The sequence below is a fragment of the Melanotaenia boesemani genome, chromosome 10, assembly GCF_017639745.1.
Source record: "Melanotaenia boesemani isolate fMelBoe1 chromosome 10, fMelBoe1.pri, whole genome shotgun sequence".
Classification (NCBI taxonomy): Eukaryota; Metazoa; Chordata; class Actinopteri; order Atheriniformes; family Melanotaeniidae; genus Melanotaenia; species Melanotaenia boesemani.
Window position 1 is genome coordinate 30,158,267 of NC_055691.1, and position 18,466 is coordinate 30,176,732.

General features: G+C 36.9%; 3 protein-coding genes across 3 annotated transcripts; all 3 read left to right on the plus strand.

Moving 5' to 3' along the window:
- Positions 1–317: 317 nt before the first annotated feature.
- sinhcaf (SIN3-HDAC complex associated factor) lies at positions 318–8,324 on the plus strand. Its single transcript, XM_041996654.1, has 6 exons — positions 318–465; positions 3,007–3,134; positions 3,364–3,463; positions 3,557–3,680; positions 3,766–3,916; positions 6,061–8,324. Exons 2-6 carry the CDS (start codon positions 3,007–3,009, stop codon positions 6,389–6,391), a joined length of 834 nt encoding a protein of 277 aa, XP_041852588.1. The 5' UTR covers positions 318–465; the 3' UTR covers positions 6,392–8,324.
- Positions 8,325–9,230: 906 nt separating this feature from the next.
- kxd1 (KxDL motif containing 1) lies at positions 9,231–11,110 on the plus strand. Its single transcript, XM_041996162.1, has 5 exons — positions 9,231–9,338; positions 9,660–9,766; positions 9,923–10,075; positions 10,155–10,201; positions 10,301–11,110. Exons 2-5 carry the CDS (start codon positions 9,669–9,671, stop codon positions 10,555–10,557), a joined length of 555 nt encoding a protein of 184 aa, XP_041852096.1. The 5' UTR covers positions 9,231–9,338; positions 9,660–9,668; the 3' UTR covers positions 10,558–11,110.
- Positions 11,111–11,786: 676 nt separating this feature from the next.
- Positions 11,787–17,987, plus strand: LOC121647435 (endoplasmic reticulum-Golgi intermediate compartment protein 2-like). Its single transcript, XM_041996849.1, has 13 exons — positions 11,787–12,220; positions 12,306–12,414; positions 12,501–12,547; positions 13,625–13,692; positions 13,811–13,851; positions 14,098–14,199; positions 14,290–14,382; positions 14,659–14,714; positions 14,871–14,969; positions 15,734–15,831; positions 15,907–16,069; positions 17,596–17,675; positions 17,771–17,987. The coding sequence occupies exons 1-13, from the start codon at positions 12,115–12,117 to the stop codon at positions 17,831–17,833; spliced, it is 1,125 nt and encodes a 374-aa protein (XP_041852783.1). The 5' UTR covers positions 11,787–12,114; the 3' UTR covers positions 17,834–17,987.
- Positions 17,988–18,466: the final 479 nt, after the last annotated feature.

Consider the following 18,466-nt stretch of genomic DNA (forward strand, 5'->3'; position numbering starts at 1 on the left):
ACTCAACAAAGCCCATCTCCGTGCTAGACGCCGAGCCTTCTAAAAACCATAGGCCTCCAGACGAGCCATCTGGCGTTGTGTAGTAAAACGACAGGGCCCGCCCCTTTACTTACATTCTCCAATGTGCCATAGCAACCGGGGCCGAGCCCCCTGTTCCCGCGCAACGTTTCCATCCTTATAAGGCCAGCAGAATGCAGACGCACGCACACGTCATACGTCGTTTATGTAAATAATTTGATTGAAGAAAAAGAAAAAAAAAAAAAAAGCCTTCGGCTCTACTCTGAAATGGAGGTGTGGATGTGACGCATGCGCACTACCTCCACAACTATCCAGTCCCGTCCTAAAGCGCAGACATCAACAAGAGAGCGGGTTTACTGATGCGGGTTCGTTTTCTTAATAGTCACATCGTAACGACGCGCTACAAGGACTAATATTTTGTATCAGCTTGACTCAGCTTACAACAAGGTAACAATATCAGTCGGTTTGTGTTTGTTTTTTGTGTCTTGATGAGGTTTTAAAGTCTTATTCTATGCGTTTCAGATGTGTAATTAAAAACAAGCTTCGAGTTGAACAATTGCTCTTTTTAGGCCTGCTGCAGGACCGACTGATTGGTCAGTTTTACGTGCTGATTATATTTGAAAAGATTTAAGTAATATGACAAAGTGGAAGAAAAGCAAAATAAACGTGAAGAAGTGTTTAAAAGGTTTCGGAATCGGTTCACATGCAGACACGAAGAGAAGATGATGGTTGTTGTTGTTATTGGTCTGCTCGGTGCATTTGGCTGCGGGAGGAAATTACAAATTTTCTCGTTAAAATAATTTAACCAAACTCGGTTTTTGGACATGTTTAAGTTATAAACACGCTGTTCTGAAAAAGAATCAACATCCATAGTTTGATTTTAGCGTGTCTGCAGTGTGCTACACATTTATGCCTGCTAAATACGCCAAGTTGAATCTCTCACGCCCACCCGGACCAGAGATGCGTCTCAGCACGCGGGCGCTGCTGTCAACAAAACAGCTCTCGCAAACGCAAACTACTTTTTAACGCCTTATGAAACTCAAACTTGGCAAATAAGGTTGTTTGGTGTAAGAAACGACTATAAAAACCGACTTTCAAAAGGGAGTCTCTTTGAACTTCGCGCACATGTAGTTGTATGTGGTCTGTTGCAGTGACGCGGCTCTGGAATAACAAAGACTAAAGATCAAATTACACGATCATAACTGAAAATCTTTCTCATAATGTTAAATACAAGATAATTTGCTTTCGAAAGACGTTAGTCTCAGTTTTGTCTCTCAACGTGAAGTTGACTTGAAGAGGGGGAAGTCGGACATCGTCGAGCAGAGGACGGTCATCATAAAATGGGTGCGCAAGAAGCAGGTCGTGTGGCATGCCATGCTTCCTCGCTGGAGTGGGCGGTGAAATGAGCGACTTGCACTTTTTTCTCGACATAAATTATTGCTCTGCTTAATTTAAAAGAGTGGAGGTGGTATTTACGCAAGTCCAGTAGCTTTCAGGAGGATTTCAACGGTTTATTTTAAATATTGCAGTTTTTGCGGAAAATCGCATCACACCCCCTTCTCCACATTGCCTCCGCCTTTGAAGTGTGTTGCCATGTTGAGTTGCGTCACGTACTGTATTCTGCTGCAGAGATCGTTTGTGAATTACAGATGAAGCACGCGAAAATAAAATGCTGATGGACATGCACGACAGCGATGAACTGAGCTTATAAAAAAGGTTTTTTTTATATGATATTGATTTTTAAAAAACCCACACATTTTAAATAATTATTTAAACGGCTGCATTTTATCATTTTAAACACATGCTAGCTATTTCTGCTTTTGGGGGGTCTTTGCTCAATTAGGCTTACTGCTGCATATACAATATTCAGCATCTAACCTGTAAATCCAAGTGGAGCTGCCTTTTTTCCCGGAAATCTCAATATTGCACTTTGATGGCGAGTTGAATTATTCCCGTATAACAGCCTAACCTAACAGCTTGGAGTAGCCTAAATTATTCAGAGATGAATTAATTATTCTGTACTGTTAAATTAGACTTCTTTTTGTGTTTCATTGTTACGCAAAGGTGCTGTATAAATAAACATTTTCTCGTTTTACTTCTAAAATGGACATGTCTTCTTATTTTATAGTTGTGCAAAAAGATTAACACCTTCCCTAATTTTAGGCTGTCAAGAATAGGCTGATTATTTATTTGCACAAAAATAACCTGAAGTTGTTTTCTAATCTCAATCAATGTAATCACTAATTGTAAAATTTTTCATTCTCACATATTTTTTAGTTTATGGAAAAAAAAATCCACCTACAATATGCAAGTTCAACCCGTGTCTGCTGTAAGCATCAGAGTGAGAGGTCTTTGATTTTACCTGCTCTCTGTCTGCTCTCTGTGGCACCGCACTGTCAGAAGACCCAGAGGACTGATGGCAAGGAGGGGGAAAAAAAACAGTCTGGGGGGCGCGGCTCGCAGTTTTGCCGCAGTTTAGGTCCACATGTGCATTGGAGATTAAATTTGCCTAGCAACATAAATCTTAGTACTTTTAGATAATGCAAGCTTAATGCATTTTTCAGTCTGTTCCTCCAGATACAGTTACATTTAGCATTTTTCTGGCTTCTCAGTGTAATATTTTATGGTTTGTATTTAAGTGTAGTAATGCATGTTGTGCAACCGGGGGGCACGAGTGCGTGCTATGAGTTTCCAAAAGCAAGCGTGAATCCTGTAAGCGCAGCATGGTGACATTATCTGTCTGACACGCCGTCTGACTGTTGACCTACTTCCACCATGTGGGTCAGAGCGGAGGGATGCTCCAACAAAATCGCGTTCCATGTATGAAATTAATGAATAACCACATTTGAAATAAATATACTTTTTAAAAACATAAATACATTTGCTCAGAAGCAGAAATGTGCAGCAACGAGATGCTGCAGTTAACTCACGGTGCACGCTGATTAAAGCTTGAGGTATTAATATTTAAATATTTATTTGTGCATGCAGATGTTCGGCTTCCACAAGCCCAAAATGTACAGGAGTTTGGACGGCTGCTGCATCTGCCGCGCGAAGTCGTCCAGCTCCCGTTTCACGGACAGCAAGCGCTATGAGAAGGACTTCAGGAGCTGTTTTGGGTAAGAGATACAGCTGGACATTGGACACGTGGGGTTTGGACAGCAGAGATGCTGCCTCTGCAACACGCATATATAAATATATGTATGTATGTATGTATGTATCTATCTATCTATCTATCTATCTATCTATCTATCTATCTATCTATCTATCTATATATATATATATATATATATATTTTTTTTTTCTCTCTCCCACGTGTCCTTGACTCAATCTAATATTGGTTTGCAGATTGAGCGAAACACGATCAGGAGAAATCTGTAATGCATGTGTGCTTCTCGTGAAACGGTGGAAAAAACTTCCTGTGGGAACCAAGAAAAACTGGAACCACGTGAGTCTAGCTTACAGGCTACTGATTTTATAACTAAGCTCTTACTTGAAAGTGATAAATACTCGGATTTTAAAATCTCATTCTTTCTTACAGGTGGTTGATGCCAGAGGAGGTCCCAGCCTAAAGATCACCTCCAGACCCAAGAAAATAAAGTCCATTTCCAAGAAAGCAAGGCCACACCAGATCAACCGTCTGCAGAAAGAGCTGAAACGAAACAGTTAGTTTAGCCTCTTCATAAAGTTGTAGATGTTTTTGCCATAGAAAACCAAGGGGTAACCTTCTCGTGTTTTACGGTTTACCAGATTCAGACGCCCACAGCACAACCTCCAGTGCCTCCCCTGCTCAGTCTCCCAGCTACAGCAATCTCTCAGACGATGGTTCTGACACCGAGCTGAGCCCAGGTTCCAGCAGGTCTCCTGTTTTTTCGTTTTTGGACCTGACTTATTGGAAGAGGTATGTCAGACATCTGAGCACAAGTGCATCTTTGACATCTTGATTGTCATATAAAATGTCACAGTATGACAAGTTTCTAGACTCAATGTTCATGATCCAGAATTTCATTAAAAACCAGGCTTTTCAGATGCTTTAAATGTTTCTGAAAGCAGCATCTCAGCAATAGTCCACTCAGACATTTCTAAACATGATTAACTTTCCTTCTCATTTTGTTGCATTCATTTGGGTGTCTATCCATAGCTGTGGTTGTGCAGCACATTTATTCTCATTATGACAAACATCCTGCTAAAAACATCTATTAACTTATTATTGACTGGTAAACTGTTGTAAAAAGTAACTAAGTACATTTATTTGAGACCTCTAGTTACTATGATGATTTTATAATATGGATAATATAAGATCCTAAATTTTTAAATTAAATTAAACACTTCTTCTGATAAATGCTCAGTATCTCCAATATCTAACATTTAACAATTCCAATATTCAAAGAAACGTCCAAACACTAAAATCAAATTTGCTTATTAGAATATTATGTTTGCTTTTCTTTTATGCTCCTGTGAATCATTTCACACACCTAAGATTTATCTATATGTATAATTCCTGACAAAAGTATGTAATCACCAGGCTTGGAAGATCTTCATTTAGCATTCAGCAAAAAGCATTGTAAAAAATAAAGTACAGATATGACAAAAGTATTTTAATTGGTGGCTTTTTTTTACCCTTTTTTCAATAAAGCAATTAGAATTATTATAAATTATATTATATTATATTATATTATATTATATTATATTATAAATATTAGAATTAAAAATCTAATATTAACCATAAAAGTCAGTGTTTGTTGCTATTCCTTTGGCTTTTATGACTATTTAAATTCTTTAAGGCATGGACTTCAGTAATAATAATAATAATAATAAGAAAAAATTATTCATTCTAACGTTCACGTTCCAACTTTCTTGTATAACATTTCACAGATCAGCTTTGCAGGATTGAGCCTCATCGTGGGCCACTTCTTCCATAAATTTTAATTGGTTACAGCAATCTGGACTTTTTGCTGCTCATTGCTTTGAGCTGATATACAGTATCTCACAGAAGTGAGTACACCCCCTTCACATTTTTGCTAATATTTCATTATATCATTTCATGGGACATCACTATAGAAATTAAACTTTGATATACATGATATCCACTGGATCAACTGACATCTCTGATGTTGTGACCAGAAATTCCCTAAATGCTTCAAACATTTTATTTTAACAGTCTTTCTTTTAGAAATGCAAATTAAAAAAAGTTTTTCCAATAATTCTGCCTTCACAATAGAGTGATTTGATCCTTTCTCTCCTCTAATAAAATTTTTATGGTGCATATTTACAAAGCTACTTTTAACTATTAGATAATATAGTCTTGAGTCATTTCTGTTTTCGGTTGTTTTATTTTATTATTATAAAACATAGAAGTGTGGTGACCAGGGATTGTACAACTGTTGTATGTAAAATAGCTTAAAATTGTCTGCACATCCATTTGCAACTGTAACACACCACTTACACTCTAATGCTTCTTTATTTATTATCTAATTTCATATACATAATATGACTATTTAATCAGGGACTAAACCAGTTGTTTTCCTCAAATTCTTAAAATGACATTTTGCTTTTAATAATTATTTACTTTTATTTAAGATTTTTCATGCTGGACTTTTGCTTGAGCGGAGTTTCTTTTTAGAAAGCTGTACTCGTATTATAACTTAATGAAAGGATGTGAATATTTCTTCTACCACATGTTGTAATACAAATGAGGTTTTGGGTGCATTTTCCTGCCCTAAAGGCAGCCACTGATTTCCAGTCATTATTATGTAAAAAGCTTGTAGAAGCATGAGATTTGCTTAAGATGTTTAATAACTAAGGAAGGCTATCAATAAATAGTTGCATTATTGAAGAAAATGTAATTCATTTAATGGAATTTTACCTTAATATACATTTGAGAGTCAACCGTCCCCTGCCTGCTTTTATGCTGAATTTCCTCTAATTAAACTCTGATAATAATTTAATGCAGTGTTGTAAATTACTTGTAACATGCAAAACACATCAGCCTTTATGGTTGCTTTAAATATTCTTAAATAAACACTATATGTCATGTTTGTGTAGGCAAAAGGTCTGCTGTGGAATAATCTACAAGGGGCGCTTTGGGGAGGTGCTCATCGACCCCCATTTGTTCAAACCGTGCTGCCGCAAAAAACAGCGGCAGCAACAACAGCAGCAGCAAAGAGAGGAGGAAGAAGAGGAGGAGGAGGAGGAGGAAGATGAGGAAGAAGAAGTGGAGGTAGAGGAAGGCCAAGTGGGGGTGGAAAAACCCCAGATGGAGGGGGAAGTGAAGGAGACGCCTATGTGTGAGGAAAATGCAGAACCTGCTAAGCTATGCGTCACCGTGACAACACCCCCAGCCAGAAGTGGAGAGGTGGGAGGGGAAAGCTGGTGAAGGCATGACCCCCCACTTCGCTGACATCTCTGAAGATATCTTGGGGTGCCGTTCTTTTCTTTCTTTCTTTTTATTCCTTAGAAGGACTTACAGAAAGAAGTTGCCTCAGATTGCCTTCAATCATTAAGCAGCTAAAAATCCTTTAGTCTTCTCCATGACAACATTGGAGGATTGTTTATGACGTGTAAATGATAACTTATGGAATATCGTTTTTCATTTTGTTTCTTTATTTGTATTTAATATTTTTCACCATCCCAACGATGGACCATCATCTGTGGTGTTATTGATCTACTTTAGATAAAATGCTGGAGCTCTGGTTTGCTGGTACATTCAATGGACTTTATTCCAAAACGCAACACATCCACAAATTTATAGAAAAAGGTGCTACTTGAAATTCATGACTCCATTTCTAAACAAACAGCAGAACCTATTCTCACTGTGGATATTTTGTAAGCAAACAAGGTAATATAACTATTATAAAGAGAATTGTGTTGCTTTCTTTGTATAGAATAGATGTTTTTTTGTTTGTTTTTAATGGTTGGTATCCCTTTTTGGAATGAATGACACTATACACTGACAGAGCACAGATATGTACAGCTGCCCTTGTGTTTTTCTGTCCTTTCACAATAATGTCCACTTCAATCAAAGGCTTTGTGTTTGTAGTTTGGATTAGTTTTTCCATGCAAATATGTATGTGGATCCCATTTTAAATAAGGCCTATTCACAGCTTCAACAGCAAATACACCAGCCTTAAATGTGTGTTACAGACAGTGCTAGTGTTAACTCTGGATTGGTATTAAGGAAATAAAAGGGACAGTAGCTAAATCTATTGTGGCCTCAACAACACATAGTGCATTTTGCATGAATGGCAAGCTCACTCATCCAAAAGACCTGAAACGATCTGATGCATGAGTCTTCTAAAATTGCATGGCCTTATAGAAACTGTAAATCTTACTTTTATTTTTTGGATCCATTTCTCTGAAGTTTGAACTTATTTTTATATGTAAAAAAAATGAAGAGGAAGAATTAAAGTGTCTTTGCATAATAATTCAACACAATACAGCAGCAAAACACAAAATCGGTCTATAGTCATTCAGCAATATCAACATCAGTAATTTCTGTCATTTCTGGGTCAGTTTATGGTAAAAGTCTTTATATAAGCTGAAATTCTATGCCATTGCCTCTAATATACCACAAATGTGTTGTGACATATAGCCTGATATTACTTTATTTATCAAATGAAAGCCAAAGCACATTAAAATTCACCCAATGTCAAATCAATGCAGGTTTTCTATGGACATGTGTGCTTGTCCTGGGTCATTTGTATCAATGTTTATGGTATTTAAAAAAACAAAACACTAAAATGAAATTTCATACACGTGATGTTGTAGTTGGGAACTGTGGGTGTGGTATGTACATAAAGGGTTGGGTGAGTCATATGGCTCTCAAACAGTTTCATTATTTATTTATTTCATATTTATTTGTATCCTGGCTTAGAAGCGTTGTACTCTGAATTTTGTTCATGTTTAGCTTCTCATCTTTAGAAAACAAAATGTAGTTCTCAGGCACACTTTCTGTAACACTGCGTTGAATTGAATTACCGGTTGTCAATATTTGTGAAATGTTGTTAAGTATTTATTTACTCATTGGTTGAGTTGCGTGCAACCTAACTTATTCTATATCATCACTTTGCATCTGTATCATATAAACTGTAACGACTGATAGATTGAAACCAAACTGTACTTCTCCCTTTTTACCATATAGCTTACAAATGTTAGAGTAGTATACATGGTAGGAAATCTAACTCTAGACTTGCATGTAATGTTGCTATGCATTTACGTAGCTAACAGGTTAGACAAAGCGGTTTTGTATTTTTTATACATCATGTACTTTTTTTACTTGTCCCTTAATAAAAGTAATTTTGTGAGTTTTATTGAAGTGTGAAGCTGTGAGTTTATTACTGTATGTGAAAAGATGTCAACAAGGCAATTTATTTCAATGTAGAAAAAAGGAAGGATAACTTTCTTACCCAATTTAGAAGGATTACATTGGAAGAGCAGACTACTTCCTAAAAGAGCTTCGATCCTTCAATGCATACATCAAACTGCTGGAGATGTTCTTCCAGACTGGTGGCCAGTGCCATCATGTATGCTGTGGTGTGCTGGGGAAGTAGGATTAATAAAGTCCTTGTGTATCTATTTATCTAGATTATAAATTACACTTGGACAAAGACGACAGAAACATCAGTTGTAATAATCCTGACACATGACTAACATTATACCTATATAATTATATTCAAGTCTTATACTAATATTGGCTAGCTTTTCTACTGAAATATGCATTTTATTTTTGAGTTTGAAAAAAGGTCTTCTAATAATGCACATTTTTAAGAAAGCACACTAAATTTGGTTTGGTCCAACAAGAATCCTTATTTGACTTTTGAGAAGCCCCATTAAAAAGTGACCAAAAGAGAATATTAAGCATTTTTGTGAGTTTTATTTTTTAAACATGATATTAAAGTGTTTTTTTTTTTTTACCGAATAACAACAACAACAAAACTAGGTAAAAAGCAAACAAAAACATTGTCCAGTACGCTTGCCTCCTTCCAACATGGTAACAATGTTTTCACCGATAAATAAAGATTTATTTATTCATTACTTTATGTATTTATTTAGAAAGAGAACATCCAAAGATTAAGGATTGCGTCAGTTTTCGCTGATAATAAATTCAATGTAACATGCATAAACAATAAAGCATATTAATTATTAATAGAAGCAAGAAGAAAAAAAAAAAGAAAAAGGAAGAACGCGCACCGGAAACGAAGATCCCATGACCGGAAGTTAATTAAAACACGGAAGTGTTTTGTTTTCGACTTACAGTTGGGTGACAGATGTATTTTAACCATATTTTTTAAACAATCAAAAAGGTAACCACTGTGAGTCCCGAGGTAGGTAGTTTCAATTCCGTTGTGGCGTGTTTTTGATTTAGTTTCTGTATTTGTGCGAGTTAAGTGTTTAACAAGTATACAAATCAGAATAAAAACCGTCTCAAACAGTGAGCTTCACATGTAAATAACTTGCAGTACCTCTGTAAATATGGACCAGTCATTAGAAGATATGGAGTTGTCACCGTTAATTAATCTAAGTACCGTCGTGTTCGTGCTATGATCAAGCTTTCTTGCTGGCTTCTTGTAGATTTAGTGTAATCCCCTGAGTTTGCTGGACTGTGTAATTCTCACACACTTGTAAATAAAAGTTTGTATTCGCAGTTTTTCGTCATGGTGGAGCCCACAGCATCTGGTGTGTTCTGTAACAGAATGCTGAGCATGGTTAACTCTGAGGATGTGAACGCTATCATCCAGGCTCAGAGACATATGTGAGTACCATGCTGTGTTTAGCCTCATGTGACTTTTCTGCCAGTAAATATAAAATGAGTACTGTCTTATTCTGACACTTTTTTTTGTAGTGTCACTGTCCTGTGCTACAAAGAAGTTATGGTTGCTGTTTGTCTGCTTTATTATGATGTAACCAGGCTTGATCGCTTTGAAAAAACCAACGAAATGCTGATCAACTTTAATGGACTGTCAAATGTGCGACTGCAACAGATGAATGAGCGGTTTCTGCTTCACACCCGCACGCTGGTTGAGATGAAGAAAGATCTGGATAGCATCTTTAGAAGGATTAGGTAAGTCATTGCTTCCCCACTGCAGACATATAAGTTGATACACAACCTCTCTGATGATGGGTCTCCTCTGCTTCTTCAGGACATTAAAAGGGAAGATTGCAAAACAGTACCCACAGGCTTTTAGCAGTGAGTTAGCTATTCCCCCCTCGTTTTTCAGAATGTTTTCAACAACTATTAACTTCCCCCAAATCAAAGCATCGGTAAAACATTATGTCCTGCTTACAGATATCCACGAGTCACCCATCTTGGAGGACGATGATGATGAATTTGACCCAATTCCTCCAAGTGTTGCCACAACCACCACAACAGCCACTTCAGAGCAGAGCACAGAGTCGTGTGACACAAGTCCTGATGTGATCTCACCTACTGTCAGTAGATGCTCTGAAGATCTCTCGCAAGAGCCATCAGACACACCCACCTCTGATGTCTTAGAGATAGCTGTCTTGCAGGATGAGGGTCCTGACTCTGTACCTGCAGAGTAGAGTGAACAGCTTGCAAATGGATAAATATCTGTTACTTGAAACTAAGCTTCATCCTAAAACTCAACAGCAGTAAATGTTGTATGTATGAGTAAATGTTGGTCTCTGTAATATTTTCTGTTTTAGTGATCTGTTTGTTAAAGGTCACAGCCTTGATCTCAGAGAATATTGCATTTTTGTTGGCATGCTTATTTTTTCTATGCCTGCTTAGCTCCTAAATAATGCCAAAAAATACTTGAAGTTGTGTACAGTTTTTTAATGCAGATATATCAAAGTAAGAATCCTAATTATGTGTTTGCAAGCATATTTATTTCTTGTCATTATTTGGAAAGATGCACACCTGACTGAAGAAAGAATTTTCTCACCATGATTACATAATAAAAATGCACAAAACTTCATGTTCTCAACCCAAATAATAACAGCTGAGTGTGTGAACATTTGCAACACCTGTTGTCTCACTTTTAACAGTTTAGTATATTTATGTTCACTAGTAGGCCCTTGTTAACTGTCTCCCTCCCTTATAGCTAATTAAAGGTGTTTTTCTGTGTAAAGGAAACTCCTTTTAAATGTGTGTTGGTTTTTTTTGTACATTACAACATCACTATTTATTTTAATGTTTAATAAAATCTCTGCAAAATGGTATTAATAAATAGATACACTATTGTATGAGTTCTCACAGACAAATACTAATCCAGTGTTTATAAATTGACAACATATTAATAAAATATTAATATCCACATGCTTCAATTTAAACTTTTGGAAGCACTGTGCTTGCTACTGTTGTAGTTCAGAATAAATGTGACGATAAAAGTTTGTCAGCATTGTGTTTTGAAAAGAGACTGTGGCATTAGTGTATTAAAAAATGCTATCCAGAAGTAAACAATAGATACAAAAAAGAGAAAATTCCCTTTTTCAGAAACCATATACCTTAAATTATTGGCCAAGAAAGAAAGTTAACTAAATGTGTGTATACTGAGGTAAAGAAATCCAAGCAAAAGACCTGACATGTTTTTCCAGGTCACAAAAGTCTGCACACTGTTGGGTCCCAAAATAAGTAATTAAGATTTTTTCAGGTAAAATGCAAACATGCGCACAGAGCAAGTGGCCTAAAATTAAACTCGCATTCACTTGGACTTTTCTTTGTTATTTGGAAATCTATGCTTGTAACTTCTCATTCGGAACGTTTACATTAACTACCACTAGAGGGCGCTAACACTAAAAGACAGCAGTTTCGTTCCGGACAATGGGGTTAAACGAGAAAGCAGCGAGTCATCAGTACCGGTAACTTCCTTGATGTTACAGGTTTAGTGACTGGAAGTTAAGAGTAGCACGTAAACCCTAAATAATAACGTTTTCGTTATTTAGTTTAGTACTAGAAAGCAGTCGTTTGCGTTTAAGTTAATTCAGCTATCAGGCTAACTAGCTAACACGTAGCTCGGTAGCTGTCATGGTGAACGACATAAGACAGATGTGTTACTAAACATTAGTCCTCGGCAACCGGCTTGCTGCCAGAAATAATCCGCTGTATGAGGGTGTTACAGTCCTGTTGCTGGTCCCAAGATGAGGAGGCTGACGAAGAAGAAGGCTCTGACTCTAGTGAAGGAGTTGGATGCTTTTCCTAAAGTTCCCGAGAGCTACGTGCAGTCCACAGCCAGCGGTGGGACAGGTACAGATAACCTGGCTGCTACAAACAGCTGCTATTAGCCGAGCACACACTCACTCATGAAGTCTCACTCTGAAACTCTCTCCAGTGTCTCTGATAGCTTTCACGCTCATGGCTGTCCTTGCCTTCCTGGAGTTCTTTGTATACAGAAACACATGGATGAAGTATGAATATGAGGTGGACAAAGACTTCAGCAGGTAGAAGTTGCATAGTCTGATGTGATTAATGTGCCGTACATTCACTCAGCTGATGCGTCCTAACTGCATCCTTTCTTCATTTACAGCAAACTGAGAATAAATGTGGACATCACCGTGGCCATGAGATGCCAATGTATGTACACAAATATTGAATTTAGTTTAAAATCCCCTCACTACTTTTTTCTATCTACCTAAATGCTTTAAATTTTATTATTTAGATATTATCTTTTTATTTAAATGTGGAAATTTGTTATTAGACCGTATTAGATTTCATTTTCATAAGTGTCAAATAGAAAACAGTTTAAATAATCTCTTAATTGTCCTTGAATGATTTTTATTTAACTGTTTTACCAACTGAATAAATAGTTGTTAAACACGTTTATATTATTTGTTTGCATTATTAATGCACTTGTTTTAATATTTAACCCATGTGTTTTATACCATTGTTTACATTCCATTTTTAGTGTCCTATTTTAACTTATTTTATTTGACTTTTTTTTAAAAATTATATTTTTGTTCTATTTTATTTGATTGGTCTTAGTTTGAATTTTTTTTACTTTATTTTTAAACTTCATATATTTTTTAAGTTCAGCTTAACTTAATATCTTTTATTTAAACTTCTGGTGTTTTAGTTTCCCCAGTACGGTTGGTGAGGGTTAGGACAGCCCTTATAGAGACATAAGTTTATGTAAATGTGTGTGCGTGTGCTTATATGTGTGCCTGGGTATATGTTGTTTATGTTTGTGGGTCAAGATGGGTTTTTTGATATCATGTTTTATTTTTTAAATGCAAAACACTTTGTGTTGCCATATTTTTTGTACGAAAAAGGACTTTAAAATTGATTGATTGATGGGTAGAAGAGATGTTAAATAAGTATTTTGGGGGTGTTTTTATTGAGGGCACAAAGGGGGGAACAATCCAAAATTAACTAAACTCATCAGGGCACTTTAGACCAAATGCTTGTCTTCCCTCATGAAGATAAATGACATGTGCATGAGATTTGTAGGTAGTTTTTGATCCCCTGAACCTTCTCTCACGAAAAGCTGTCAAATCTGACCTAGTCTCTGTAACAGTGGCTTTCACTGGAAAAGTCATTCCTCATATCGCTGGTTGGGATTTTTATGTCTTGCAGAGTGATTTCTCACTAAATGTCCATTGATTTGTATTTCATCTTTATAAAAATGTTTTTGATTGTCATGTTTGGATGTAGATATAGGTGCAGATGTCCTAGATCTGGCAGAGACCATGGTCGCTTCAGATGGATTAAAATATGAACCAGTAAGTGTGAACCTTAAAAAAAAAAAAATTAAAACTATCAATGAAGATGCATAATATTTCTTTTTCTGTATCTTCATCTGATAAGTGTGCATGTGTTTTATTATTATTTATATTTCAGGTCAATTTTGAGCTTTCTCCCGAGCAAAGATTATGGCACATGTAAGAATTCAAATTAAATTTCACACCTGTAATATCATGTAGTGCCTGACCAATAACTGTGTTATCTGTGTTATGTGTTGCACTAAAAAGGACAAATAAAACGTATATTACAAAATGTACAAAATAAATTTACCTGATTAGTCAGTGGTTACAAAGCCTATATTGAAAAAGTCTGTACATTTACTGAACTGCTTTAATCTCATCTCGTTTGTCTTTTTTCTTATTTCTGCCATCCTTCTCTTGCAGGACTCTTCTGCATGTCCAGGAGCGTCTGAGAGTTGAGCACTCTCTGCAGGCTTTGCTCTTCAAGTCTGCAATTAAAGGAGCTCCTCCTGTTCAGATTCAAAGGTACCAAACCCTCAAGATGATGTATTGCAAATGTGATTGCACTGACAAGCCTGGAAGTTCTCAGACCTGGTTGGTTTACTTTTTGCTTAGTGTGGACAACTCTGGTGCCTTTAGTGCCTGCAGGATACATGGACATCTGTACGTCAACAAAGTGGCAGGAAATTTCCACATAACTGTTGGCAAGTATGTATCCACAACTACAAACTTCCTACTGATAAATTGATATTTTAGACACATTTTATCTTATTATTTATATCTCTATCTTGTTTTGTACTCTGTGCTGTATGTTATACATATAAAAAATTTGCAGATAATGTGACCTGTACAAACTGGAAGCACCTGTTTTAGATATATTTTATTTATAATTCTGATCAGCTCTCATAAATAGTCTGCTTCTTCATTCTTATTATAGTAGAAACCTTTCAAAGGCTGATTCCTAACTTTGCAATCCCTGCACAGGTCTATCCCGCACCCCAGAGGCCATGCACATCTTGCTGCCCTAGTCAGCCATGATTGTGAGTTTATTCATCCAGATTTGACTGTATACACTGTGGAAATGTGGAGGCCTTAGTCACATTGTACAATAAAGCTGCGGCTGCTGGCACACATGAAATAACGACTTAATTTTCACCTGATTCTACTTGTTGCTTTGGTTAATCTTTATGCTCCAGCTTACAATTTTTCTCACCGAATTGACCACCTGTCCTTTGGAGAAGCGATTCCTGGACTTATCAGCCCTCTGGATGGGACAGAAAAAATCTCTCCTGACTGTAAGTCTCTCTTGTCAAACTTCAGGAACTAGCAGGCATGTTTACAGCAACGTAGTCATGTTTGGGCTGGAGGCACCGCACCAGCTAAATGTCTCTCATCGCCCTGTCACACTGGCTGGGCACTGGTGCAGTGCTGGTTCCAGAACCTAACTTTGAACTGGGCAGCACAATGAGACTGAAAAAAGTTGATGTTTAATAGCGAACTGTGACATCATCAGTAGACAAAGGCTGGATTCACCTGAACGCCAGACTGCAGAACTTTTTTATGTTCTGAAATCCCTGATTCAAAATGCAGTTTGGGAACCGGCACCGTAACTGTACACAGCCAGTGTGAAAGGCTGGTTTTAACATGGAAAATAATTTCCTACTTTGGGTTAGGCACTTCTGAGCATCCCTAAAACATTTGTTGGGGCTTGACATTGGTTAAAATTCAGAGAAAAAGATCTGTTAAATTTAAACTCCTCAGTCATTGCTTGCAGATTAGTGCAACAAACAAAAACAGCAAACATCCCAGTTCCCTCCATTGTTGTTGGTCTCACCATTAGACTCATAATTTGGGCTGTTTTGAAATTATGTTCATGGCTGCAGTTGTTGAAAAATTGTGTGAACTCGTGAGACCTGGATCAGTGTAATGCTGAAGAACAGTCTGTAAACCATCTAGCTCTAAGTTCTTGTGGTGAAGAGGAGACTCCTGTGTCATTATTTTACCATGTATATTACTACATTCTTATTAATATTAACTGATGGTTAATGTTTATCTCTAGCTAACCACATGTTTCAGTACTTCATCACCGTTGTGCCCACCAAGCTGAACACCTACAAAGTCTCTGCAGAAACCCATCAGTACTCTGTTACAGAACGGGTAGGTTAATGCTGCCTAGTTGTGTGGTTGACCTTTTCCATTGTTGTGAATGTGTTTTTATGTTCCCCTCTGCAGGAACGAGTAATAAACCATGCTGCAGGCAGCCATGGCGTCTCAGGGATATTTATGAAATACGATATCAGTTCACTAATGGTCAAAGTCACAGAGCAGCACATGCCTCTCTGGCAGTTTCTTGTCCGACTCTGCGGCATCATCGGAGGCATCTTCTCCACTACAGGTAAACAAATCCACTCTGAAAAACTAAACTTGTGACATGAGTAGCTTTAAGTTACAGTATGCAGCATTAGCAGAAAGTCAATATGTCCATAACTATGACTGTTGAGTCACATAAAAAAATGAATCAGGGAATCACTGAATCATGACCTTAGAGCTATTTCTGTCCTCCTGCTGAGGACATCATGTTGCACAGCCATGTTCCTACTGTAGTCAAAAACAAGTAGAGCAGGCATTTTGCATTTTAATCTGTAGTTTCTGCTAGATGTTTGGAAGAAGAGGTATAAGCACAGTTTGCAGCTTTGCTACCAGATGTGGATCCTACTTGCTGCTCCTTTAAAGGAGCTTTAACTTGTTTGATTTCATTTTCAAAATGCTGCCAGCTAATGTAGCTTAATGGAACTGCAACAACTGCTTTCCCGACTGCCCCGAGGCACCTATATTTTTAAATGGAAGCCTGCGTGAAAATCATGTGGAGTGTCACAAGAATGCAGTTGTTATTCAGGATTGCATGAAACATATTTTTCTTTCTTTTACAAACATGTTTTCTGTTGGACGTCAGAGTTTTTTTCAAGCAACTGAAAAAATTAATCTGATTTAGAACAAGTGCATCACCATATTTACTGATCTGAGGCCATGTTTTTTAAATGAAATGAACAGAAGACAATCACTCCTCAAGAGTATTAAAATGTTTTAAAGCAGGGGTTTTCAAAATTGGAGACAGTAAGACTTCATGCAGATAATGTCTGAAAAATCACTTCACTGTTTTGCAAAATATCTGGATGCCTATAGGATCATGTTGTTACCTAATCCCAAACCCACTTAACCAAGTGAGCTGGGATAACCACATATTGCTGGTTGACATGTCAAATATCTGCACAGTTACACAAATGATCTACATCAGCTATTAGTTTGTATTAGTCTCTAATTTAGGGAAACAAAAATGGTCAAATTTCTCCATAACTGATGCGTCTGAGCTTTCCAATGACATCACAAACATTTAAGTTACCATTTGTTGAACTAATGTTATATTTCGTCACCTTTATTCATTGAGCCTCCCATTAGGAAGGAGCAAACTCATGCATAACCAAAGATGTGGTGGTTAAAAATCAAATATCCTTAATATCTGAATATATATCACTTGAAACAAGACTGAATACTTAATTTTTCTACCCAAGCAAATAGTTACCAGACGTTCTTCTAGGAATATTCAGATATTGGGGAAGAGATGCTGAATGTGCTATCATTGGCTGAACTAAACATGATGCGATTAATGGCAAGTGCAATGTTTGGATTGTAAAGGAACGACTGTGATCGTGATTCTTTCAATCAGTGGGGAAATGTAGCTTGAAAAAAGGCAAAAAAATCATGCTCCATGTATTATTCATAGCCCCTGAAATGCAGGTTGCCACTTTAAGTCAACGTCCTCCTCCACATAAAGTAACAGCTAACATACTTGACAGCCGAGCTACCTGCACCTCTTCCAATCCTCTCCACATGTTTAAGTTGGAACCTTTTTTTTCTTTCCAGGAATGATCCATGGGATGGTGGGATTCCTGGTTGATATCGTTTGCTGTCGTTTCAAAATGGAAGCTTACAGACGTCTCAATGTAAGAGAGGCACAGTATTCATTTTAAAATATGACTTGTTCTTAAATTCATAAATGAGATTCAAGGCTCCCTTTATGTCGTTCTTTTCTCCGAAGCCGCCTCTGAATGCCCAGGAAGACGGTCAAACTGTGGTTCCTCAAGAAAATTATGTTCAGTAACGAGACGACTCAGCGATTCAGACAGCAAGGAGATGCTGGAAATGTTTACAAGTTTTATCATTTTAAAATAAGCCCCTTCTTCCTGATGTCTTTATACAAAAAAAAAGAAAAAAAAATGGATGTCACTCTTCATCCACATGGAAAGGATTGTAATGAATATTTCTACTAATTATCTATTACTGGGAAGCTGAAATGATTGACGGTACCAGCAAGTCGATTGTGTATCCATATTTTTTTTACTTAGTTTGGCCAATTTTCTAAATCTGCAACTATATTAACCTCTCTCTGACATTTGATTAGGAAGGCCATTTTTCAAATGCTTCATTGTAGTTTAATTACCTCCACATGCTTGAAATAAAAAAAGATGCCTGATTAGTTTCAGTAAAGAATAAGCCTGTGTGTGTGTGTGTGTGTGTGTGTGTGTGTGTGTGTGTGTGTGTGTGTGAGGCCTTAAAAAGAGAATAATGAACAACGTGTAAATGATTTGTGATTTCTAATCTCATTTCTACTTGACATTGATTCTCTGTGGTGCAAAGTCTCACCTGTCAATGTGAAGAAGTTCATTTAAAAAAAAAAAAAAAAATTATGGTATTAATCCTGGAGACCCAAATGTTGAGGTTACTGCAGTTCAAA